Raw genomic sequence first — 27,571 nt, 5'->3', positions numbered from 1 at the left:
GCTCTAGAAGTAAGTGAATGTGGTTGTCATTAGCATTTTATTAGATAATACGAGGAGCATAATTTGAGAAAAGAATGGGTCCAAGTATAGGACTTTGGAGAATCAGATACTCAGATACTGTATTATTAAAGCTTTAGCGTGTAACGTTTTGATATTAATGTACGTACGTGTATTTTTATTTGATTTATAAACATCATTTTGTATGTAAAACCGGTTCCACAGTGCCTTCTGACAGCCTTCAGAATGAGGGCATAACATTTGTGAAGCAATGTTTTTTTCCGTTGGTCAGACGGTTGGTTTTGTTGTAGATCAAAGTGTGAGATTTTGGAGTTGACATACAATCATTTTCTGTAAAATCACAAAATGTTTTCAAAATAAATGTGGATGCCCTCTGGTCTTTTGAGGCTCTTATTGGTAGACTGATTGGTATTTCTGCCTCTCCTACCGTGCCTTACTGCCTAGTCTTGCAAAAGGATCTTGGTCTGTGATTCTGTCTAACAATTACATTTTAGAGAATGAGGATATCCTACTGATTGCTATGAAGAATGTGTTAAATAACTAATATGTATCCAACTGGAAACAATTTATTGATCGATTTCTAAAATAGAATCTAGTCATTAATGGTGAAATGGTAATACAGTAACAAAGGTGAGAAATTAACAACTAATTACAAGAAGTATACTGATCTGAAATAATGGCACAGTAGAGTTGTACCTGTGTTGTGTCCATTTCATAGTTTTGTGTGCGTCTGTATCAAACAGAAACGGTACCATCAGCAAGTGTGCTATCAATGTAGTGTCTCAATACTGTGACTCTAGCATCTGCTGCTGTTCCTAGGGCAACATTAAGTAGTCTCTATGGCAACTCCCCCTTCCTGTTCTTTTCCTTCCTCTTGTCCCTCCCCAAAGGCACTTCAAGTCTCTGTCTATCACTGGAAACTTGAAAATAACAATTTGACCTTTATGACACGCCCGCTCCATTCTGTCTGTTTTTTGACCAAAGTCTCTCCCTAGTATTTTTTGGATAATGTCGCCAGATGAACCTTTTCGACCGCTGCCTGTTTTTTGAAACAAGCCTCCGTCTTCTGTTTAAACCATTGCTTGATCTTTGTATCGCTTCTGTACAATAAGTCCCCATTTGTGACTTTTACTGCATGTCTGAGTCCTGCATTCTGAGTCCCCTGTTTGCACCCAGTCTGACACTTTATCAACATTTTGTCTAGAATGCACTAGTCTACAGCCTCCGTAATCTAGTTAAACTAGTTCACAATAAGCAATTCTGTGTGACTATTTTACAGTGAGGGAATCAGGTTTAAGTAACTACTAAGTAAGTAAGAGTAAATTACTAAAGTGACATATTAGGACGCTGATAGTCTATATCAACGACGTTGCACTTCCGAGATTGCTCCAGTGCTGTCGGAAATTCCACCGAATCGCGCTCTTTTCACCCGGATGTCCGTCCCCTTCCTCTTTCTTTGTGTTGGCGTTCTAACCTCTGGTGGATTTGTGAGGACTATGGTTAACTGCTCCTCAGATCTCTGCAGGGTAAATCCAGACAGCTAGCTAGACTATCTGTCCAATCTGAGTTTTCTCTCGCACGACTAAAACTACTTTTGAACGTACACATGTTCCACCAAAACAAGGTTCTTCCCGAGACTATTTTGCCTATTTTACATTTCTAGTGAAGAGTTAATGTTGCATCCTTTTCTAATGGAAGCATCCATTCTAAAAAAGAATAAACACTTTTTTTCAGTTTGTATGGCTGAACTGCCCATTCCTGCACACTTTGAAAGAAATAAGTTGACTGTTTTCTGATGCATTCACTCAATAACATGACACAATAGTAAATGGTAAATATTCAGGGCCTGTACAGTTTTCAACATGGTAAAATACTCCAAAGTATAACTACAATCTTCTGTATAGGCCCTGTAAAGTACAGATTGGGGACAGATACATGATTAAAGGTTAAAGGTGTTGGGCCACCATGAGCCTACAGGACAGCTTCAGTGCTCCTTGTCATATATTTTCCAAGTCTGTTGACTTTTAATGAACATGGCCATGTTTTCAAAAGTAAATTCCTTCAATTGCTGTTTGGCATGAAGACATCACACTCTCTCCTTCTGAGAGACAATAATTATTCACCAGAATTAATTTCTAAAAGTATTTGCAACTTGAAACCTGATAGCCTACGTTATGTGGAAAGGAATTCCACCTCAACAGTGGAATCTTCTATCTCAGACTATAAAGGTTATGTCTATAAGTTGATGAGTCGATAAGTCTATGAGTCTGGGACAGTAAGCGTCTATTTATTATTGTTAGGGAAATTGTGATACATACTTTCCCTCTTGTTATTTATTAAACCATTTGCACAAAATATTATACTGAATACTCTAAACAAGATAACATGGAGCCATTGCGTGTCTTTGTCTGAGCACGGTGTGTTCCTGAGGGCATACATTCCCTCCCAGACCAGATCGGGGAGATGTCATCGACTCTGACAAGATAACAACTGACGACATCTACTCTGTAGCATGATTTATTACATTTCACTGGGTTTTATAAAAAACAGCTGTAGAGAGCTTTTCATCAGGTCATTGTACTATTCTGTAGTGTGGAGACTGCCTCCTTGTTGGGTTCTCAAGTAAAATGAACTTTAATATATCTTCAGTGGTCTCTGTCTGTCTATCATTTGATAATGAAAATATTCATAATAACAATTATGCAATGATTTTCCAGGAGAGAGTTACTCTGTCGTATGCTCTGACATAATTTGGACAGCAGATTTAAATATTATTGTTACAGGGAAATAGTAGGATCATATAATGTATGTAAAAACATTACAAGGGTATCAAAAGACATACAAATTAGAATAATCCAATTTAAGATCCTTAATCGCTTGTATTGGACCCCCTCCAGACTGTTTAGGCTGAAGCTCAGGGACAACGCCAACTGTTGGAAATGCTTCTTCACCTATTATGGGAATGTCCCACGATTCAGAACTATTGGCTAGAGGTTAATGGGCATATAAAAAAACATTACCTGGACCAACTTTGAGCTCTGCCCAAGGCTATATGTTTTCAGTGATCCACAAATGACATCTCACTTTGGAGCCACAGATTTTATTTAGACCAGTATAATGTTGGGAAAGCAAATTATAATGTGAAACTGGAGGAACATATCTCAATGTAAAGCACACACTATGTACATAAATGTACATAGTTATTCCCCTGTCATGCATTGTTTTAAATATTTGAACATTTAACGTCATTTTTTAGTATTTTGTATAGTTTGCTCATCTCTGCTTGCTTGTCTATCTTTTTCCATGCCTCTGCCAGTCTAATGTTTTTTTCTGGACACTCTGTTCTGTCCGTTTCCTGTCATTCAGTTTTTATAAAGTCTCTCAGTCTGTCTGAAGTCAGCCTGCCTAAGGAAACGGCTTCTGTTTTTCAGATGCTTTCCTCTTAGGCTTTTTAGGCCTTTATTCAATAGGTCAGCTTAGACATGAAAGGGGAGAGAGAGAGAGAGAGAGAGAGAGAGAGAGGTGGAATGATATACAGCAAAGGGCCGCAGGTCAGAACTGAACCCTCGGCTGGTGCGGCGAGGACCAAGCCTCTGTAAATGAGCACACGCTCTACCAGGTGAGCTACCCAGGAAGCCCAGCGTCTACTTTTATTTATTTATATTTAACAGAAGCTGAATCCGCAAAACACACTCTCTTCAATGCTCTTACACACCAAACTTTCGTGCAATGTACGAAGTAGACTTCAGCTAAATGTAACAAAAGACAACTGCCTGTCTGTGTTGTGACACGTTCAAATCTTTTGTTAAAATCGTTGAAAATGTGAATATATATGATACCTTATATAACATACATTTAGGGATTTGTTTCTCATTTCGTGCAAAGCTGACATTTTGGATTTATCTTGGCAGGACACTGAAAAAATACTGTACAGTACAGACCTACTTGTTTGCTTACCTGCTGCCTAAGCAAATCTCAGAACATTAAATTGCTCTACTAAATAGGAAATCAGGTCAACTTCTTTTTACAGAGGAAAAGTTTTTAGGTATTTAGCCAGGCAAGCTTTTCAAGTCATGTTTTGTACAAGTTTGGAGTAATCAAACTTCTGGAAAAAAGGCCTCTTATCACACATGTCAGAAGGGATAATTACATTAGAGTGTAGCAATATATTACATTACATATTACATTACATTTTTGTAGTATGTATGTGTGCGTGGATGTCATATGTCTGTGTGCCTATGTGTATGTATGATGTGTATAAGCTATTGGACACCTTCATTTCCTTCTGGAGAAATAAAGTATCTCTATCTATAAATTTCAACTCATTATTGTAGTGATGGGGAATGGTATCCAGCCTGTCAAAACAGTTTTATAACCAAGTGTTCCTTGGTTCTGAAATAACTTTTGTAAAGTCTGAGAAAGGGTGTAAAAAACAAATCAAGAAGTTGTTGATGGCTAATTTGCTGAACATCAATAAGATTTTGGTTGGTGCTTTAACTAGCCAGATTTGCAATTGATTCCTAGAAGTTAAAAAAGGGGGTATTATTGTGGAGGATTATGCTATTGCTGTTATTTATAGGGGTGTGCAAAAAAATCGATTCACATTTGTATCGCGATTCAAACTCTACCGATTCAAAATCGATTCACAGAATTCCAGTTTTTAGTTGTAAAAGTTTTTTTATATTTGTATGAAGTAATATCAAACTACATTTGATTTGTTGTGTTTCTTTTCTTTTAAATTGTATGTCTACTGCAATCACATGGGAAAAGTAACTACATTTACATACTGTGAATCGTTTTTTTTAATCAAGAATCGTTTTTGAATCGAATATCGATTTTGAATCGAATCTTGAGCCAAAAAATCGATAGACACCCGTAGTTATTTAAGTCCTGTTGAAGTTTGAAGCTGGTAGCGACTATTTCACTTTTGTCTTTATGTGATGTGAATTGTGCCATTTGAAAAAGCCTGACCTTTGGTGTAATATCCCAACTGGGAAGAATATAACTCCTCTGACTCATGGTCTAATACAGATGTATATTGATAGATGTAAACTACAGGTGGATGATGATATTCATATAATGTTAAATAAACACAATGTGCCTGTAATTTTCGTAATAGCAAACAACCTTTAAGGATTTAATGTTACTAATATGATTCCTGGGCATGTAGTAGTGAAAACCATTTGTACCAAAAATACAAAAATAGCCTACATCCTCTCAATAAATCTCACAAAATTCACATGAAGATATGTGCTGCACAATTAGAGCCGTTTTCCATGCAGAAGACAAACTCCAAACTCAATGAAGTTTCCACTGACTGAGCTGATCCAACTGCCTTTTAAAAATGGCAATCACAACATTTATAACATGTTAAGCACAGCCCACACTGCTGGCCTGGAGCCATCTCTCTATGGGTTAAATCTGTTGCTGGAGCATGGTACACCTTCTGAAAAATAACCCAGAGTGACTCACGATCTTGTCCTACAGTTAGCTGTTGGCTTTTACAGTGGCGCCAACGAGGCAAAATCCCAACACTTCCCCCAGAGACGTCAAAAGGCATTAGCTCACCCCATCTCAGGGATGGGGGCCATAGTGTACAAATGTCCCTTCTGGGCTACCATCTAACAGCCTGCTCCCCAATGAAAGGAGCCAAAACAACAGCGTAAAGCATTATGTGGTAAAAATAGACCGCTGATAAAGTATATTCACGCCTGTCTGCCTTTTGAGGATTTGTGTTTGTCCTCAAATAGTTTGATGACTCAGTTGTGTACTGTATGCGTGTCTGTGCAGGGAGACTGGACCAACACGGTGGTATATTTCTGGTCTTTACACTGGTTGGCATGTGTGTTTGAGCTCTGTCTCGGAGAGAAGGAGTAGTGTTGGTGCTGGAGGAGAACAGGGGTTGTTGCCCTGTTTATGTTGGTTACTTTTTATTTAAATTAATATGTTTTGAGTAGAAAACCGTATCAGGAAAGAGAATCAGAAACCATACAGAAGGCCAGAAGAAACCACTTTGGGGCATTGGAAAAAACTGTAAACAGAACAGTAACATAATATTAAAGATCCAATATGTAATACTACCGTTTAAAATGGTTACTGCAGTCCAAATTCAAAATACTGGAGAGAGCCTTCTCCCACGGACCGTCCTCCCCAGCGTCGAAGTTCACAGGGGTTGCCAGGTTGCGAACGCTAAACCCAACGTCCCACAGTGTCAATGTTAGCTAGATGCTAGTCTTGCAATGCCAAACATTACTCCGCAGCACAGCGGAGTTGCTAGATGCTGCTTTGTTTATGGTTGTAAAAGCCCATGCTCTCGCGGAGCTCTGTACCCGGCAGACAGTCACCTTTTATTGGCTCAACGTAAAAACAACAGCCACTAAAAAGGCAGCGCCCTTGCGGTAGAATATACCCAGGTCAATGTCACCGTTTGTCAGCTACGGCCGCTGAAAAGAAGCGAGGAAAGATTTTGGCACGGGGGAGATTTTCGGTACTACTACTTTCCAGACCCCGTTATACAGCTTGTATATACACTGTATTACACATAATGGGTGAATGCCAAAGTGGGAATCATTTTACTGTCCAACATATCATAACCTTGAAGCTTTGGTTTAATACGAGCACATGAATGTTGAAATGAGTGAAAATGCCCATCACTACTACGTTAGCTGTGATAGAAATTAATGAAGCTCACCGCTTACCTTAGGAAATTAGCCAACTCGGCAGCCTTTTGGGCTCTAAGCTGTCTCCATCTTGTAAATGCATCTCCAATATTTACCTGTGTTTTACCGCATCTCTGGTCATGCAACTGTTAAGTTTTTATAGGTTGGGTAGAATGAATCTCTCTCTTTTAATCCAGTTTGTTTGGTTGCTGCTACGATCGCTGCAGCCCGTTGTTTTTGCGTGTTTGCGTTTCATGTCTGGCAACCTGGGCACCAAAATAAAAACTGACATTCCGTCACGGAATGGAAATTTCAAATGAGAAAATACTGGCTTTAGCATTGTTGACAGAGAATATAGTATTTCAACTTAGCACGTTTCCTTAATATCTGATGACATATTGTGGTCTTTTTTTTAAATTAAATACAGTAATATATTACATATTGGACCTTTAATATCACCTCATAAAGTACTTAAGGTCAATGTGTTAGCAAACAATTAGCTATTTACACATCCAGCAGACACAAGGCATAATTAGCATTCATTTGGTATTGTAGTCCTTTCTTTTGCTATCAAGTTGTTTTTTATCAAGGCTTAATACTTCTCTGAACCTCCCTCTCTTTTTTTCCATGTTTTAAACACTACCCTCCCTAATGTTGACATTGTTCTCCATCTCAATCTAGGCTTCTTCCGTTCATTGTTACTCCTGTATATCTCTCTGCCCTTACAATAAGGGATTATAAATTATCCTTATCCATTCCAATTCTTTTTATTCTCACATCTGCTCACACACACACACTTCCAACATGAATACACAGTTTCACCGTACGCCTCTGGTTGCCTGGCTTTTCTGGCGCACGTAGTCCGGCTGCTCCAAAACTCCCGACAGTTCGGTAAACATTTCAACAGTAAACGAAATACAACAGCCAGCGCGGCTATTTGTCTCTGGTGTGTGCCAGACATCCCAGGTTCCAGTATAATTATTCAATGAGCACCAGCTGTGTCAATCATCTCACCTGGCACTGCTCTCATGAGCCATCCCCAGACCTCTCTCTCCTGGCGCTCAACACAAACCATGTCCACATCCTCAAACAGCCTAGGCTACCTCCGCTGAGGAGTAACTGGAAAGCTCCATTCATAATAATTCAGCCAGCGGTAAAGTGGGCCGGAACTATCCGGAACTGTTCCGGCACCTTTGATTAATAAGTAAATAATCTAATCATACGTCAGTGTTTCAATCATGCACCGCCGTTAGTCCATGAAGGAGGCAAATATCTGTCATTAGTTCACATGTCTGTATTACAGCAGGACAGTTGGGTGTCTGTTATCTAAACTGCTAATGTCAGTTGAACAGCTAAAGTGTCAGTAGGCACCTGTGTTTTTCATCAGATAATAAGATATATCAGATAAAATCTAAAGATATGAACTGTTAATAGTAGGCTAAAACTATTAATACTGCACAGTACAAGTCCTGTATTCAAATGTTTACATAAAGTGAAGAGTGAAAGAGAGCAATATCAGTACAATGTACTTTACTTTACTTAATGTCTGTTCAAGGTGGGGATTTCAAATCTAATATAATGCTGGATAGTTTAAAAAATAATACTACATCATAATTTAAGTACAATGTCTTCCTCTGAAGTAGAAACTATACTAAATATACTATAGTAGTCACTAGTCAGTAGTATACAATTGAGTTGCAAATGAACTGATTTGGGGGCCTTCTGTTCATTATTTTGGGGTACAATGGTTTCTGGAAAAAGCTGCAAGCAGCAGTACCACAGGCAAAGCAATCAGCCTGTTCCAAACAGACACGTTTTAAACGGGTACTGCAATAGTGTATATCAAATCTGATAAAGGAAATTTACTGCTATCATGTATTGCATGTAACACATACACAAAGATGCACTGATAGCAGATGTTTCATCCACAAAGCTGCAATACATGTTTATCTATGTGACTTGGAAATGGCAAAAACACTAATGCAAGCCCTTGCTTCTTGTGAAAGCCATTAATCAGAGCTGCTTAATAGCCAGGTTCAACACTCTGCTGTTCCTGTGGCAAGCTGAAGGCTTGCTCAGTCCTCATTACAGCCTCCAACGGGAGGCAGAGACAGGAAGTGTTGAAAGGAAGAACACGTAAATGAATCCTCTGGAACTCTGCATCAACATACTAACAGAAGTTGAGTAACCTGCTTTTGTAGACATCGTAGGTTATGGCTCGATGAAGCCAGCATCATCTGCTGATAGTAGAGATCTGCTATCCAGACGTCTGCTGTGCCTTGATATCCTAACTAACAAATTCATAAACAGGAGAAGCACCTTTGTCGGAGTCCAATGCCTACAATGAATATGTTTGACGTAATGCTAACAATGGGAAGAAAGCTCTTGTTTTGAGTGTATCTACTTCGTCAGCATCTCATTTCTGTTTAAAGCAACAGCAGCCTTTTTGCTGAACTGTCTGTATCTTCTGTTATTCATTCTGTAATTATCACAGCGACTAGCCTCAATATTGAAGCATGAAAAAAACACAACAAAGCTACAAGAGGAGTTAAAATAGGACTCACCTATGGTGGAGGAGCAGCCAAGGCAGCAATCATCACAGAACATGGAAGGTAAAATCGACAAAAACAACAATTACCATTTCATATTTTTTGTACATTTGTATTCCTTCAACATTCTTTTCTAGGATAAGTTGGAAAGAAACAGGCCGCTAGTAAGGAAAACAATGTTAATCGGACACAAGAGAGAGAAGATAGTGACCCCTAACCCCTGGATGCAAAGGAAACAGTGATTACAGTGTTAACACATACACCTGGACAGAAGAGAGAAAGAGGTTGGTGTTTTTATTTTGTGAAGATGTCTAGTGGTGTTGCTAAGGAGAAAGACTCGGTGATTGGTTAGTAGTAGCACACCCATCAACAGCAACACTGTTAATTATGAGAACATCACAGTAGTGCATCATTGGGAATTAAGATACTCACAGATTAAAGTCAAGCCAATCCACAGCCTCAGTTGGTCAACACTTGAACCCATGCATTAGTCACTCAAAAACAGTCCCAATTGGACAAGCCAAAAAGCCCAAGTCAAGATTTTAGACAAATGTTTCCATGCAAGATTCTAATTATCCATCTAAGGATACACTCACACCAAATCATACGTTGCTGCTATTAGCACAGTTGTGCGGCATTGAGGGAGTGTCACTTAAATGGGCCATTTGTGTTTCCCACTCATTTGTGTTTTGTCTGATTGCTGGTAGTTTAGCCACCGCAGTTGGTTTTTTAGTATTACGTTTCTCCAAAAGTGTATTCTGTTTCAACTTTTCGGCATCCCCTGTGATCCTCACTACCTTAGCCTAAATGCACTACCCACATTTAATTGAAAGAGGGGGCTGGCGTTTTCGCGGCAATGCCTGATTTGGTGTGAATGCAGCCTTACTTTAATAAGTACAGTCAAGACACCCAATCAATCAATCCTGCCCAAAAACGCATTTGGAATCAGTTTCAAATATCTGAAAGACTCATGCTGGATGTAAAACAGCATGCATGACAATAAACCATTCGTCCATAATATTTAGTTACTCTATAATTAACTTCTATTTTGTCCAGGGCTGACAGCAACCAACCTTCGATGATGGGGGTAACTGGAGAGACCACGGCTGGTTCTTCAATGGGATCAGCAAAGCTAGGAAAGAAGGGCTTAGCTGTAGGGTTAAGACCAGATCCTGGGGAGGTGGGACTCTTTACAGAGGAGGAGGAAGATGAAGAACGAGACTTCTTGGGTGGCTTCTGGCCCAATTTGGCATCTTTGTGCTCTTTGGGTTGGAATTCCTGCGCTGTGGTTTTAGGGGAGCGGAGAGGGGCTGGGCTAGGTGTGTCGAAGGACAGCCCTAAGGTTAAAGGATGACCTGAAGTGCTCATGTCACTGAACTGAAATAGCTCGCTGTTGCTGCTCATGTTGGAGTCGTTCAGAATCCATGAAGCATCTGAAGGTGAGAGAGGTGGGGCCGAGGCTATCACCTCGCCTTTTGGGGAGAGGCCTGGGCTTGGCTGGGCGGGGCTGAAAGCAGAGGTGTCTCCCTCAGACAGGCCTGGCACACAAGACTCTTGAAGAGAACTGGTGTTATCAAACATCCTGCTGTCAACCATGTCACCACCAGGTGATAAGGCCTGGCTGCTGTCGCCTAAGCTTGAATTTTCAGTATCCACCAGGAGGTCAAATAGATCAACAGGGCGAGGAGCCATGGGAAGGGAGCTAAGTGTTGCACTGTTGGTGGTGGAGGGCATAGTGAACGGAGCTGCTGTGGCTTTCAGCTCGCTGTTCAGAACCAGTGGGTTGATGGAAGCATCTGTTGGAGATAACAGGTCCTGAGACAGGTGGGAAGAGACCAGGCCTTCTTCTGGGTAGACCTCCTTTTTCCAGGGGCTCTGGCTGGTGTCCATGTCTCCGAATGAGGCTTCCAGGTTTGCCTGACCAGAACTCCCTAGATCCATCATCACCTCTTCTGTGATTTGAGAGGTCACTGCGGCCGAGGGGACAAATGATTCTGCCGTGACTCCCCACTCCTCTGGAAGCTTCTTCCTGCTCTTACCCTTCTTCCCCCGGCCTCCGCTCTTCCCAAGATTGTCTTCCCAGCTACCATCTCCTCTATCCCGCCTTGGGCCAATCCTGTTGTAGAACTCCTCTGTTGAGGGAGTGTTTTCTCCCCGTGTTTGTACCTCAGGGTGACCCCTGCTCTCCAGGTGTTCGTAAGACCCCTCGTCTTTCTGTCGCCTTTTCTTCTTCTTCTTCTGTTTTCGGTCTGAACCTTCTCCCTCCCTTTCATCGCCTCCAGCATAGGCAGGGCTCTCGCGGCTAGGCCAACTGTCAGGTGGGTTGTCAGGGTTAACTGGGAAATGGCCTGCATGGCGACTGATCACGGTGGAGACACTGGGGCTGAAAGGGAGGTCTGTAGGTAGGCAGCCAGCTTCGTCTGGCCAGCAGTCGCCTAAGGCACCTTGTTGTGGGTGAAGAGGGGAGAGTTTAAAGTTGGGGGAGATGGGTATGTGCATATGAATTGGTTCCCTTAGTATAACTCAAAACAGAAAATAACTTCAGAATGTATCAGACAAAGAGGCAAAAACAATATAACAAAGAAGATCATAACAGTGTACACATATTTACTGCAAAATATATTTTTTTAATAATAGTTTGAAATTACAGTAACTACTATAGCTATTTTTTATTAGCTGAGATGGTGCGAAGGCTGAGAAGATGCCAAAATGCATCAGACACAACATAGAAGCATCTGGATGAATGAAGTCCAAGTCCAGAAGTGGTGCATGATGCTCCAGAAAGCCAAGCCATACTTGTACACTTGTGGATATATATATATATATATATATATATATATAAATAAATAAATAAATAATAATAATATATTTTCTCTTTCATTAACCTGTCACCCTTTAGTCAAACAAGCAGATGTGTGTTTTGTTGGTCTTAAAATCAACCAAATAAATGTTCACCACAATGGATTTCACCTGGATTTAAAGTCTTAAAACTTTCCTCCGTGGCAATGAGAGAAAGAATGCTTGAATGAATGAGAATACACATACACACAGACACATACAACACATAATAATGGTTTGTGTTCAAACGATATACAAAAGTGGTACTTTTGGGTGGCTGACTCACTGCAGCCTGAGGGGAGGTACAGTGCATACTCACGCTGAAACTATAAGGCAGCAAAAGAGCTCTGTTTGAAATCAAAACACAGAGCGAGAGTCAGGTGTGAGTGTGGATTCATGTGAAGACATGTAGTACACAGTGTTCCACTGTACACGTACTTGGACAAATAGACAGACACACAAAATCCAAAACACTGCTCAATGGTCCCTTAGAAAGAAGGTCAATTACAGGCAACTGTGCTGTAACTAAAACAGCCTGGTTTTGGGACATTGTATAATAACGCTCAGGTAGAGTAGAGGGAAAATTGCCCACTGAAGGTTGTTCAGCTTCTTTGGCCCAGTTTGTTTCTAGCTTTCAGTTATACACACATACAGAAGAGCTAAAGTGGAGCAGCTGTCAGGCCCCATACAGTACCGTTACTCTCTGGAGGGCCATATTTTATATTAACAAACCCCTGACAGAACTCTCCTCTCTATACTGTATGTGCAGTAATTGGGAGAGTCAGAATCAGCCAAATGGATCAGAATGACTTAAATGTTGAGTCCTGCAACCTCATTAGGCATTGGGAAATGTGAACAAAAAGCCATCTCACTGTATGTGCATATGCAGTAGTTACTCTATAGTTTCAATGGTAGTACATTTATACAATACAAAAACTCAGTATGCAATGTGGCTAATATCCTTCTATTCTCATAAGATGCTTTGATCAAATGCTATCACACACTGGGATAAAGCTAAGGCTTGTACTTGGGGGGTTGAATCAAGTTAGAAGTTAAAAGTTGCTTGTAAAAGTAAAAAAATAATAATTAATTTTGAAACCAAAATTAGATAGCTCTAAATTGTCAGAAAAAGAGTTATCCTTTAATGTCAACAAATTCAATGAATTGCAAAAAGGCCATTAATAGCTCTTCCAAATATAAACACACTGAGCAAATGGTGAAAAATATGAGTAATATTCAAATCAATATTGTGCTTAAAAGCAGTGTTCTATCATCCACTATACAAACACTTGTACTGCATATAAAGTAGCTGCTGGGTAACTTTAAAGCCCGACAATGAGCCATACATTTCCTTGACCAGCACAAACGGCATAAGACTACCAAAACCAGAGTGCTGGTATATACAAGGATGCACAAGGATCCAAACCTCCATACCTCCAGGCAATTGTCATGAGGTTGTTCTGCTCGTTTCCAACCTTCCACTCCACTTACAGCAATATATCATGACAGGCTGAAGTACCCTCTCCTTACTATATCAAATCCCATTCAGTCTTATCTTCCTGTGTACACTCTAGTGCAGGGTTCTCCAATGTTTTTTGAGCCAAGGACCCCTTAGCTGAAAAAGAGATGGAGCAGGGATCCCTTATTACATATATTATTATAGTATAAAATGTAGTTGTATATTAAATGGGACCTACAATAAAGTTTAGGGTGGCCTAAAGCCTTTACACATACCTCTTTATGGGGCATACAATACTAAGCTTTTAAAATAAAAAATGTTGGCATGTTATATTATTATTATTTAATAACATCATGTTTTAATGTTAACATGTGGCACTTAACTGTATCTGTGGATGGCTACCTTATGGTCAGTAGGCCTATCATTAATGTTGTGTACATTAAAACAAATATTTATCTTTACTAATACTATGTTGGATTCATGTTAATGTATATTTAAAAAAAATTGAAATCATTGAACAATAATTTTGCGGCCCTCCCCCCCTCGCAGCAACTCTAAGGACCCCCTAGGGGTCCCAGACCCCCTGTTGAAGATCTCTGCTCTAGTATGTTATGTAGTAAATTATTTTGGCTTCCTCGCTCATTTTTGCATTTTTCTTCAGCCCTCTTCTAACATGGTGATTGTGGAGTCACGTACCTGACAGGTAGCATTTGTAGCATTTCATATTTTTGTGGATTCAGGAACTAGTGCTTATCCTACACTGCTGTGATGGGCAGAATTATGTAGATACTTAGAATGTATAATCGGTACATGTTCAAGGTCACATGAAGATAACGACAAAGGCAGGGGGGAAGACTGCTAGCAAGTAAACATGGACGTAAACAATGCAGGATTTAAATTCAAAGCAAGGCTTTACAAATGTTTTATTGATGCTAATGTCTGTTAAGGTTTTTACGCATGTAACAGGTTGGTTACACCACAAGGATGCAAACTAGAGACGTTCCAATACCATTTCTTTCATCCCAATACCGACTCTGACACCTGAACTTGTGTATTGGCCAATACAGAGTACCTATCCAATACCAATGCGTTAAAGAAAGGTTTGACAGTCAGTCATAACTGACAAATAACATATATAAATATAGGAATAAATAACAATTCCTTTAAAAAAAAAAGTGCAGTCACAATTTAGTAATATAAAAGACATTTAAAATTGTAAACAGTACAGTAGTACAGTATTAAACAGTTATGCAAATGCAACTGAAATTGGCAACACTATTGCCACCCCTCAAAACTGAAGCCTTGCCAGTGAAAAATATTGCCAAATATGCTGATTTTGTGCTAGCTCTGACTAACCTTACACTCTCCGCTAACAGACCGAACTGGAAATCAATTCTTCTTCGCTGCTCTAAAAACAGTAGCAACGTAACTTAAAGAGTAGATCTTTTTTGGGGGGCTAAATTATGTGACATCTGATCAGTGCATGTGTAGACTTGCGTACTTGCCGATACCTGATCCAGCAATTTAGGCGGTACTGGAGGCATTACCGATACCGGTATCTATATTGGAACTCTACTGCATACAATGCATTTTGATGAGTGTAAATGTAACTTTTATTTGAAGAAAACTCCACAGGGCACTTTTAGGTCTAAGTTAAGACGTGTCTGTCTGTCCTTGTGTAATAATCAGAATTCAGAAGGACAAACAAGTTGTTAATTCCAGTAGGACTAGTTAAAGACTGAGCTATTCTCAGTGTAATTATTGCGGATTCGGAAAATCCATCTAGACCCATGATAGAGTCCCTTCAGTTTTTCAAAATCTGCATTCTACATCTCGTAATAGGGAAAGAAGGGGGGTTGCTGGTTGCGCATTGTTGAGTCAGCATGTGTAAGCTAGTAGTTGACACACACACACACACACACACACACACACACACGCACACACACCCACACTGTCTTACAATCAATTTCAGGGGCAGCAGGGTGGCCCAATGGTTAGCACTGTGGCCTCACAGCAAGAAGGTACCGTGCCTGAAACCTGGTCGTCCCGGGCCTTTCTGTGTGGAGTTTGCATGTTTTCCCCGTATCTGCGTGGGTGCTCTGGTTTCCCCTACCCCTATAAACATGTTTCCCTCCCTCTCTACCGAGCTGATGTGTGGTGAGCGTCTGGCGTCGTTAGGCTGCCGTGCCAGGTGGGTAACTACCCCACAGATTCCAGTTCATGTAAGCTCTAGAGATGCAACATCTGAGTGGCGTCTTCCTGCCTGCTTCACACCTACTGATGGCGCAAGTGGAGAGCCAGAGACCCTGCGCAGCTGGCAGAAGAGCTAGTCACTGCGACTATTCTGAGCAGCATGCATGGGAATGAAATACTATATCATATATTGGAAAATATTAATGCTATTTCCCTTATGGTCTGAAAAGTCGCTAAATCTAGCGAGAACGTTGCCAGGTTGGCAACACAGTATGTGTATGGTATGGGTTACTGTTTGTGTCGCTTTGCGCATGACGTGAAAGATCGTGTGGTGCATGCGTGCAAATTTGACCGGCACAAAATTGGCCGGAGACTGCTTGGCCAATAAGACATAGCTGAAATTGAGCATCAGTGCATGTGATTCGGGTTTGTACTTCTTCCTTTTATTCCAGGATTTCTACTAATAAGTACCTGCTGGCTATTTCATGACAACAACAATTTCCTTACACCCATAAACCTCCAGTTTTGGGGTCTTAGAAGAGTAGCGGCTCTGTACTTTTAGACATCTTTGCACATATCATGGTTATTTGCTGTGTATTTAACAAATGAAGACATCACTTTGATATTCCTCCCCCTGCTCTAATTTTGTACAGAGACCCAGGGGGTTCTACCACCTGCTGTGTAGCAGTGCTCAGCTGTTGTGATGCTTTGTGCATCGTTCCTCTGCCCACATGGGATGTTAGCATGGCCTGCTAGCTGACACAAGCCACGAAATGGTGACAACTACAACCCCACACTCTCTAGGATCAGATGTGCAGTTAACTGGAGAACAGCCCTATGGGGGTGGGGCGAGGGGTGGTGGTCAAGAGAGAGTGGACCATGAGAGATACAGCTTTTCTCTGTAGGATAGATATGCACGCACAAGCGCACGCGCACGCACACACACACACACACACACACACACACACAGTATATGTCTAGAAGCCTTGGCATGATGGCAGACCCTATAGATGTCAGCATTAGATGTGCATTGACCTTGAGCTGGATGTCTACAACACATTGGTGCTGAAGTGTGTGTTAGGAGGAAGCTATAGGAAAGCAAAGACAGACAGCTGCTCGGTATACTGCACCCCTCTGTGGAACAAATCACACAGTGCAGCACACTATACAGTAATCTTTTTGGAGTTATCCCTGCTGTGAGAATGCAGGAATGAACAATGTACCACCTCATGATTCAAGGACGGTAAAGTGCAAACAACGCTCCAGAAGTTGGTCATATTACAGTTGTTTAAATAACAATTAGCAGCGTGTGTCAGCTATTACAGAGGTCTAGCAATTAACATCTTTGGTACATAAGTTATTTTTGTTTTTTACCTGATGACAGATCCAGAGGGCTGCGAGGAGTCTGGGGTTCAGGCAGCATGGGGCTGTGCTCTTTAGGGGCTTCTGAACCCGCTGGGGTTGTGGGATGGTGGGGTCCTGCTATACTTGGAATCTTCTCTGCTGAGTGGGGTGCAGACCCCAACTCCACATTGACCCCCCTCCCACCAGGCTGGGAGAAACCTGAAAATAAAAGGCAGAATCACAGATATATAGGGTCAGTGTTGGGGATTCTCTTAGCACAGATGCTACTGTTGTACTAAAAATAATGCAAGGTGGTCCGTTGATGTCTTTTAATGGAGAGTATCTTGCCATGTTACGGAGTAGCCCAATGACATCATGTAATAGTCTTTCCAACCCATAGGGAACCTATCTTGTTCCTAGTAGCCTGTGATAGCACAGTAGGTAAATGTAGTAGCTTTTCAAAGTGTTCATGTGTTTACACAGTAATTGTTGATCTTATATGACTTGAAAAGCAGAAAATGTATTGCAGAATATTTTTACACGTTTTTTTTTTTTTTTTGGTTAAACCTTTATTTATCCTGGAGAGATCATTGAGGGGCGGTCCTCATTTGCAATGACATTGAGTCAAATTACAAAGACAAAAACAGAACAACACAGAAAAGAATAAACCATCCAAAGAAAGATTGAAAGACAATAACAATTTCTGAATTAGAAAAATTATTTGGTAAGTAAATTAGGATAATGGGAACAGATGCAAAATAAATTCAATTATGTGAAGCAAATACAAGTTAGCAGGTTTAAAACCAGATTTCTAAATTGTCCAAAAGGCACAAGTGAGTTGATTTTAGTGTTGTAATTTGTTCCAGGAGTCCGGTGCACTTAAACTAAAAGCAGTTTTTCCAAGTTCAGAGTGAGCTTGTGGAACATGAAGTAGAAGCCTGTCAGCAGAGCGAGTCTGATAAGTTCTGTAAGATGTCAGTTTTCCAATAAGAGCCTCATAGGTAAATAGATACCAGTGAATTTCACATCTTTCTTGGAGAGAAGACCACCCAATACAATATGAAATACAATGATGTGTACCAAAGGCATGACCGGTTATGAATCTGAAGGCGGAGTGGTAGACCGAGTCCAGAGATTTAAGAGTTGAAGATGATGCATGTCTATAAATCACATCACCATAGTTCAAGACAGACATGGAAACTGCTGAGTCGGCACACAAGATTATCAATGTGAACTTTGAAAGATAGATTTTCATCAAGATGCCGAGATATTTATATTCTGTGACTCACTCAATCATAAATCCGTTCATAGTGGAAATATTAAGGTTAGAATAATCTATAGCTCTGGCTCTGGAAAACAGAATAAAAGTTTTATCAGCATTTAGTACAAGTCTTAATTCTTTAAGAGCTACTTGCAGAATATTAAAGGAACGCTGTAAGTTTTTAATTGCTAGATGAACAGAATCAGCAACATCATCAGCAGTGTCATTTCACGCACAGATAGGCACGACAGTTTACCAAAGATGAAATGATATTATTGATGATAACATATTAGGTGAAAAGAACTGGACCTATGATTGAGCCCAGTGGAACACCTTTTACCTTACTGTTAAAAATTCCAAATTGTAGCTTCCCAGTTTAACAGACTGTTGTCTCTCTGAGACATACTGTAGAGAGACAAGAAGAATTCAATCTCAGTGAAGGTCGAGCTGCTTGCATAACTGGGTTGCTGTTCCTTCACAATTCTAAAAGTTGACCTTTAAGAAACAGACACATGCCTTTGGTAGGTTAAACAAGACCCTCTTCTGCCAAAAAAGATGTCCTCTACGGAAGAGATTTAGCTGTGTATGTACTAGGCCTGTTACACTAAAAGTCAATGTCAATGTCACTGCCAGTAGGCCTGCACAATTCGGGGGAAAATATGAATCACGATTTTTTAGCTTAGAATTGATATCACGATTCTCTGCCACAATCTTTTTCTCAAAAAGTGTAATGTTTATTGCACACATGAACCATGACAAAACAAAACAAATTGGCAGTACCAAACATAGATGTATTTTGGCACCTAGAGCACATTGAGCACCACATTGAAGTTATTTAAAAATTAAATCGTGAACAGGGTGAATCGAGATCGCGATTTTATAACGATTAATCGTGCAGGTCTAACTGCCAGTAACAGTGTTTTCCCTAGGTTTGTGGAGGACTCAGGTGCACGTATTTGGCATGGGGTTTAGGGGTCCTCCCTCAAGATCATTTGACATTTTTCAATAAATAAATATGCAATTTCACATAATTTTGGACCATTAATATTACCATATCGCTGTCTAAAACACTGGAAAAGCTAGAGCAGATAATAAAGAAATAACACTCAAAAAGCTTAAAGGGGTGATAGAATGCAAACCCGAGTTTACCTTGTCATAGTGTAATAACGACAGTTTGGTGGTTAAATAGGACATACACAGAAGCTCAAAGTCCCATTGATACCTCTTTCCTCTGCAAATCTCACAATTTGAAACTGCCTCTGAAAACGGGCGAATCTCAACAAAGCTAAAAGTTGACGTCAACTCCTCATCTCCTACCTTAATTGGCTCTACCTTCTTTCTTTGTAACGCCCCAAAATGTACATAGGCCACTGACTGATCTGGGACCAGTTTGTCTCGTGAATCTAGGTCGCGCAGATCTCAGAAATTTTATACATTGTTCGTCTGTTATTTCAACACTAAATTCACTTTTGAGACTTTTTTATGTGAGAAATCAACTATGTAGAGGTCAAATATGGGCAGTTTTACGAAAATTGATGGCTAATATAAATTTTGTCCGACTGTGTGTCGGAGTTCAGCGGCTGGTGCTGCCTGGGTTGCTGCCGGGCCTGTCCTCCTTCACAGACCCCGGCCCGCTGTGAGCTAGATGGACCTCTGTCACGGTCGGCAGCTCGCGGCGCTCCATACCTGCGCAAAGTCACGGTTACTGGACTACCAAACGCCGCTGCCCTGACAGAGCTCCAGGGCCTGCAGCTCCCCTCTTCCTGCTAAATGGCCGGTGTGTGTGAGTGAGAGCGCGGTCAGCGAGCTCGTTACGCCAGCAATCTCTTACCACAGGTTCCAGTTAATCTTATAATGGATATGTGTGTTGAGTTATTTAAACAAACGATTGGTGAAATAAACGCGTCTTGTCCGCGAGTCTCATTGATAGAGCCTGCAGTGAGCTGGATGGAGCTCTATCAATGAGAGCTAGCTAGCCTCCTCCTAAGGCATAAGTCACTAACAGGCGGACCGCGGTCCGGATCCGGACCTAGAAGCCGTCCCATACGGACCCGGAACAAAACAAAAGATTATGAATTAAAACCTGACGGGGCGCTTCTATTTTAATATACGCAGCTTTTGTAGTCTTTACGGTAGTGGTTTAGTGGATGAGGAAACGCACAGACCAATTGCATGTGAGTTAAGCCATCCCACGTGATACCACTCAGCCAATGAAGTCTTTGCATTCCGGGCGGTAAACATTGGGACTCTACAGTGCAGACAGATGAGAGAGTTAGAGGCAAGTTACACAGGAAAAGAAAGTCGGATTAAAAAGATAGCGATACACAACAACAAAGGGAGCGAAAACAGACAAATGAGACGGAGAAAGGGAGAGATACAGACGAGTGTGCCGGAGAAAGTTGAGGAAAATACGAGTGAGACGGAGAAAGGGAGAGATACAGACGAGTGAGACGGAGAAAGGGAGAGATACAGACGAGTGAGACGGAGAAAGGGAGAGATACAGACGAGTGAGACGGAGAAAGGGAGAGATACAGACGAGTGAGACGGAGAAAGGGAGAGATACAGACGAGTGAGACGGAGAAAGGGAGAGATACAGACGAGTGAGACGGAGAAAGGGAGAGATACAGACGAGTGAGACGGAGAAAGGGAGAGATACAGACGAGTGAGACGGAGAAAGGGAGAGATACAGACGAGTGAGACGGTGAAAGGGAGCGAAACAGACGAGTGAGGCAGAAAAAGGGTAACAGAGAAAAATAAGGAACAAATGGCACTCTCCAAAAAAAGAAAAGTGGACAGTGAAAACAGAGCATTTAATCCAGAATGGACAGACTTATTTCTGTTCATACTTCCCAATGGGAGCAGTAAACCAGTGTGTCTCATATGTGCAGAAACCGTGGCACTTATTAAAAGTGCCAATGTGAAACGCCATTATGAGACAAAACATAAAGGTTTTGAACAAACATACCCACTCAAATCTGAATTGAGATCACAGAAAATAAGTAGTCTCAGAGCCCAATATGACCAGTCCACCAGGACCCTGAGCCACACATTCACTGCCCAACAACGTGCTCTTGAGTGTTCCCTCAGAGTTTCTTGGATTTTGGGTAAACACAAAAAGCCATTTACAGATGGAGGGGTTGTCAAAGAAAGCATGAGTGCAGTAGCTGAAACACTACTTGAGGGAAAACAAAAAAATGAGCTTTGTGATAAAATAAAGCAAATTCCCATGTCAGCATCATCTGCCACAAAGAAAAGTGAAATATGAACTCAGGATGTGCTAACCCAGCTAGATGAAGCCATGCATCAGGCACCATGTGTAGGCTTAGCTGTGGATGAGTCCACTGACATATGTGACAATGCTCAGCTGTTAGTGTATGCCAGGTTTTTCAACACAGACCAGAAAACATTCTGTGAAGACATTTAGGTTAGGTGTCACTCCCCTTCAGACCAGTACAAGAGGAGAGGATCTCTACCTGGCCATTAAAAAGATGTTAACAAAAAGAGGAATAGAGCCAAAACAAGTGGTTCCAATAACCACAGATGGAGCCCCTTCTATGATAGGGAAAGAAAAGGGGCTGTAGCAAGACTGAAAGGGGACAATCCTGAGCTTTTACCATTGCATCATTCATCAATCTGTCCTCTGTGTGTCCCTGTCAGAAGAGCATGCTGAGGTGATGAATACAATGATGAAAATGATACATTTTCTCAGGGCATCCTCTTCCTACCAGCATCGCATGCTTAGGGAATTCCTCAGAGAAGTTGATGCCAATGCTGATGATCTTTTGCTGCACAACAATGTGAGATGGCTCAGCAAAAGCAGGGTGCTAGAGCTAAAGGACCCCCCCTTTTGGTCCATCAGGAGGGAATTAGCATATTTTTTGGCAGAGCTAAGCAGTCAGAAGGCAACACAGTTTTCTCTCTTTTTAGAAAATTAGAAATGGATGGATAACGTGGCCTTTTTGGTTGATATTACGTCACATCTGAATGAACTGATTTTGAGGCTACAGGACAAGGACAATTCAATTTGTGAACTGATGACAGCTGTTGGCTCCTTTCAGAAGAAACTTGAAGTGTTCAAGGAAGACCTGCAGGGAGGAACAGGTTCAGGGACAGAGAGATTGGTCTTCTTTTGTTGATTTTATTGATAAGCTGATTGTAAACTTCAGCAACCGTTTTGACAGCTTCAGCTTTGGAGAGCAGCTCACCATGTTCATTCAGAACCCATTTCTGATCACAGATGTCAGGGGGTTCTCAAAGGAAGTCACACAGCACTTTAAATGGGTAAATGCTGGGTCTCTCCAGATGCAATTGGTTGATCACCAAGCAGATGTGGCCCTGAAAGAGCAGTTTGTAAGAACTGACCCTTCCACTTTCTGGCTCCAAATGGTCCCTGAGACTGCTTTCTCAGGTCTGAGGGAAGCAGCCCTATACATCTTGACCATGTTTGGCTCCACATACAACTGCGAGGCAGCTTTCTCCACAATGACCATAATTAAAACTAAATATCGTTCCAGGCTCACCAATGAGCACCCTCACGTGTATGAGAATGGCTCTGACTCCATTCAAGCCCAGGTTTAAAATCCTGGCAAGACGGGCTAAAGCTCAATTCTCTCACTGAGTAAAAACATGGGGGAGTGGGATATGAGGGGAAGAAAGTGATACTCTAAAACTGTTCAATTGTTAAGACCTGTTGAGATTTATTATTTGTAAAATTGGTTGAGACTGTTGAGTCAAGATGTGAAACAGAAAAGGGGAAATTCAAACTTTTCCTCCCTTCATATTATTTTTCTGAACACTTTTTTTGAAAATGCACAATTTTCACATTTTATTTATTTTCTCTTATTTTGAAATGCAGCCCTAGTTTTATTTAGTTAACGAGAGAACATTATACATATCTACAGTCATACATATATGTTCAGTTCTATGTTACGTGACAATAAATATTGTCAACAAGTTTTTGAATTGTACTGAATTAATTTGACTTGACGGTCAGTTATTGATTACATTCAGATGGTGATATGACTACTAGGCTACTTAAATATATATAACACTGAATTGTTAGACATTATGCTCTTCCGGACCTTTGCTTCAAAACATTTTCTCTAACTGGACCTTTTTAAAATGTAGTTGAATACCCCTGTCCAAAAGAGACCTCTGAAATTCACAAAAATGCATTAAATTGAAATCGGACAAAAGTGTTAGCTAAGCTTTGTAAGACCTTAGGGTAGCTGTGATATACATGCCGTGACGAAATTCAAAGTGTAAATATACTATAGTTATGCCAAAAGTGTAGTGGCGATCTTTTCCCATAGGAATGAATGGGACACATAGCCTAGCTAGCAGCTCCTCCTAACGAGACCCCTCAAATTCACAAAAATGCCTTAAATTGAAATCGGACAAAAGTCTTAGCTTTGTAAGACCTTAGGGTAGCTGTGATATACATGCCGTGACGAAATTCAAACTGTAATAATACTATAGTTATGCCGAAAGTGTACCCGGGGTCTGTGAAAGGACGGGAGGTGAGGCAGCAACCCAGGCAGCACCGGCATCTCTCATTCCAAATAGGGCCAAAATACAGGGATGCATTAGGGCCCACAGAATAGCACCCGGGCCATTTTCAGCACAACCAATGTTACATACCCTATTAGGAGACCTTAAGGAACAGTGTTTAATACCCTATATAATCATTCTATCACCCCTTTAAAGACAAACTTGCTAAAGAAGTTCACTGGGGACCAACTGCAATCATTAGATCTGAGAAAAGTCATTTAGGTGGTGCCCAAAACGGCTTGGTTGCTGTGCCTAAGCCTTATAATGGTAGGGGGAACCCTCAGTAATGTTAGCTAGCTACCTGTACTTGCAATGACAAAATAATCAATTTATGGACTAAAGTCATCGGCAAGTCCACTAATAACAACACAATGCAAACATGGCAACACAACAGCTGGGACAAATCACAAATACGGGCCTTATGTTAATGTAACATTATCAAGAGCTATGGAAGTGAAGTTATTAATGTGTTGCTTCAAGTTGGAGATCTTTGCTGTTCTGCTATATGCTATTGGTAGGAATGAGGACAGGATGAATGTAGACTGTCAAACTATAATAACTAATGCAAATACTATTTTTGAATGTTAGGCAGAGTTAATAGACAGTGAACAATATTTAAGTTAAGTAAAGTATATGCAGTAAGGTTAAGATAATGTCAAGTAAGTGTCTGGCTATATTCAGTTTGGGATTGACAACCATATTTTCTAGGGAAAGTCACTGACGTAACTATATGTAGACTGTCGTCAGTGTCTAAAAACAAACGTAATGACTATTTTGTGACTAAAACTAATATATATTTTCATCGGAAGACTGAAACAGGCATTAGATGGGCAACAGGTGTTTCAACAAAAAAAAGCACCATGATGGAATGATGGTGTCACACTCTGTTTCTGTAATGGCACTTGGAGAAGAAAACATTTGCATTGCCAGTTCAGTTAAAAGCAAAAATGTGATATCACTGTTAATACCACTCAGCACTCTAATTCAAACTAAGTGGTGCTATTGATGCAAGCTAGTGCTATCACTTAGTTTTAGTGGTGAAAAATAATGGCCAAATATTGAGTTGTGTGCATGTAGAAGATGAATGTATGACTATTCTATCTAAAACTTTCAAAAGATATTTTTAGCTCAGGTGTGTGAAGCACTTGTCAACTTAATGTTGGAAAAGTCCACTATAAATGAAATTGTGTTATTATTATTAGTAGTGCTCCTATTATCATAGTAGTAGTTCCAGCATCAGTACTAATGCAGTGTGGCAGTATACCTGAAAAAGCTTCCATCCGGCCAGTATCCATCATTTGGGCAGGGCTGGTCTGAGAGTCCAGAGGATCTGAATAACCTGCCATGGAAGCTGGCAAGAGGGAAGGTAAAAAGAAAGGGTGTCATGGTTAACAGTAAAGGGAAGGGCAGGAGGGACGACAGAGAAAAAGTGTGGAGGAAGAAGTAGTTGTATTAAGTCAACTTTAGCGAAAAAACTGAAACGGAGGACAAACTTATGACCCTCAAAGAGAAATTCTGGATCTGGCCTTGACCACCACCACATCTCGTGCTATGCCGAGGGCATTTCCCACCTATAGTTTGTTTGCTCTGGGGCCTGTTTCACAAAACCAAGATAAGGGATGAAGCCAGGATGTATCAGTTATCCTGGATGAATTTAGCCTTGACTCGGTTTCACGAAAGCGGAGGCACATAAATCACCATGGAGATTTATTCTGTGCAGCTAGCCTGCTCCTGACCAGGCTAACAGCCAGGCTAACAGCTAGCCTGCTCCCGACCAGGCTAACAGCCAGGCTAACAGCTAGCCTGCTCCCGACCAGGCTAACAGCCAGGCTAACAGCCAGGCTAACAGCCAGGCTAACAGCTAGCCTGCTCCCGACCAGGCTAACAGCCAGGCTAACAGCCAGGCTAACAGCTAGCCTGCTCCCGACCAGGCTAACAGCCAGGATTGATTTAATCCTGGAGCCTTTTCTGACCCCCCAGCAGTGGTTTGACCCTATTGTTATCAGCCTGGATTAAAATACAACAGGTGCATATTGCTGTTCATTTAAGTACTGTTATTATTTAAAGTTGTGACCATTATTTTTTTTAAATAATTATTCATGTGAAACAGTCATTGTTACTGTTATATTGCTGTATGAAGACTGCTGTTCATATTGTTAGAAGTTTGATGAATATATTATGGCAGTTGTTGAGATAATTAGAAAAGGCTGATAACATTTCAAATGTGTTTTAAATGAAGTCTGTTACTAAGGGCGATACATATAATGCTGTATATTTCTATAGTGGACCAATGCACCTTGAATTATTTTAGTTGATTCATTTTTTTTTTTTTATTCTTTAACAATAAGGATCATGTTTGTTCCTCTTCCATGTGCATTGTATTCAGCATTCTTAGCACACAATCTGTGTTGTCCAGTAAACTGGGACTATAATTTGGGAGGATTGTACAATTTTAAGAACATATCCTAAATGTACAATCCTCCCAAATGATCGTCTTAGTTTACTGGACCAGTAACCATCTAGTGTTGTAGGCTACTGTACAATCATGTAACAACAGGGGGAGGACACCCCAATGGTTTTTGACCTTATATTTTGCTGGGGGGGGAAATAACTGATGAATATACTCTGTTCCATTCATGTTTACAGTGTGCATGGGATTTATCACTTAATTATCTTTAGAGTTTCTAGATTTTAGAGTCCAATTTCTTCAGTGTCTTTATTTTCTATCTCCATATATACAAGGGAGCAAGGCATACAATATGTAGAGAAGGAAACTCGTCCTCTTTAAACAATAAAAGAAACGCGAGAAAACGTGTGGCAGATAATAGCGGACAGACTGAATGATAGTCTAAAAATATACATTTATGAACTACTGCTCTTAACTGAAACCATTCAATGAGTCACTTGTCATTTGCAAAAACCAACAGTTGTACACTCTGCATTAAAAGCGAGCAGTGGAAGTTAATATGACTTAGGAAATAGAGGGAGAAACAGATATTTACGCATCATATTCTAGCCTAGAAAATTGATGTTACTGTTAATTTGTGCAAATGATTAGTAGCCTAATCCTTGAATGGAATGATTATGACGGTTTCAATTCAGAGCAGTAGTCAGTTAATGTATATATTTAGTCTACTTACATGGTCGGTCTGTGATCGTCTGCTACGCTTTCTCTCGTTGTTTCATTACAGCGGCCGTGCTTCTTTTCTTTTTATACAAATAATGTGTTCCACGTCATCATACTTCCACAAGAAGCTGCTGCTCACTCTGTATAAAGTATGTACAATGTGTATTCTCCATTTTGGCATCAGTAAATCTGTGATCGACCTCGCGGTCTTCTGAGGAAAGCCGGGGACGCGCATCTATCTGAATTACTTCAGCCTGACTCGACCTAGTCCTCCTCCTCAGCCTGGCTCGACCTAGTCTCTCCTCCTCAGCCTGACTCGACCTAGTCTCTCCTCCTCAGCATGGCTCGACCTAGTCTCTCCTCCTCAGCCTGACTCGACCTAGTCTCTCCTCCTCAGCCTGACTTGGCCTAGTCTCTCCTCCTCAGCCTGACTCGACCTAGTCTCTCCTCCTCAGCCTGGCTCGACCTAGTCTCTCCTCCTCAGCCTGGCTCGACCTAGTCTCTCCTCCTCAGCCTGGCTCGACCTAGTCCTCCTCCTCAGCCTGGCTTGGCCTTCGTGAAACGCACCAAGCC

The 27,571-nt window shown here is 40.9% G+C and overlaps 1 protein-coding gene across 1 annotated transcript in view; it reads right to left on the bottom strand.

Annotated features, from left to right (window-relative positions):
* LOC144537064 (uncharacterized) overlaps nt 1–27,571 on the bottom strand; it is a 142,183-nt gene that overhangs the window by 45,499 nt on the left and 69,113 nt on the right. Inside the window, 3 exon segments of the mRNA XM_078280481.1 lie at nt 10,300–11,670; nt 17,091–17,279; nt 25,136–25,222. Of these exon segments, the coding sequence (XP_078136607.1) occupies nt 10,300–11,670; nt 17,091–17,279; nt 25,136–25,222 (1,647 nt within the window).

Source organism: Sander vitreus, chromosome 22 (assembly GCF_031162955.1).
Source record: "Sander vitreus isolate 19-12246 chromosome 22, sanVit1, whole genome shotgun sequence".
NCBI lineage: Eukaryota > Metazoa > Chordata > Actinopteri > Perciformes > Percidae > Sander > Sander vitreus.
Note: the sequence above shows the minus strand (reverse complement) of the source record. Positions and strands in the feature narration are given on the sequence as shown.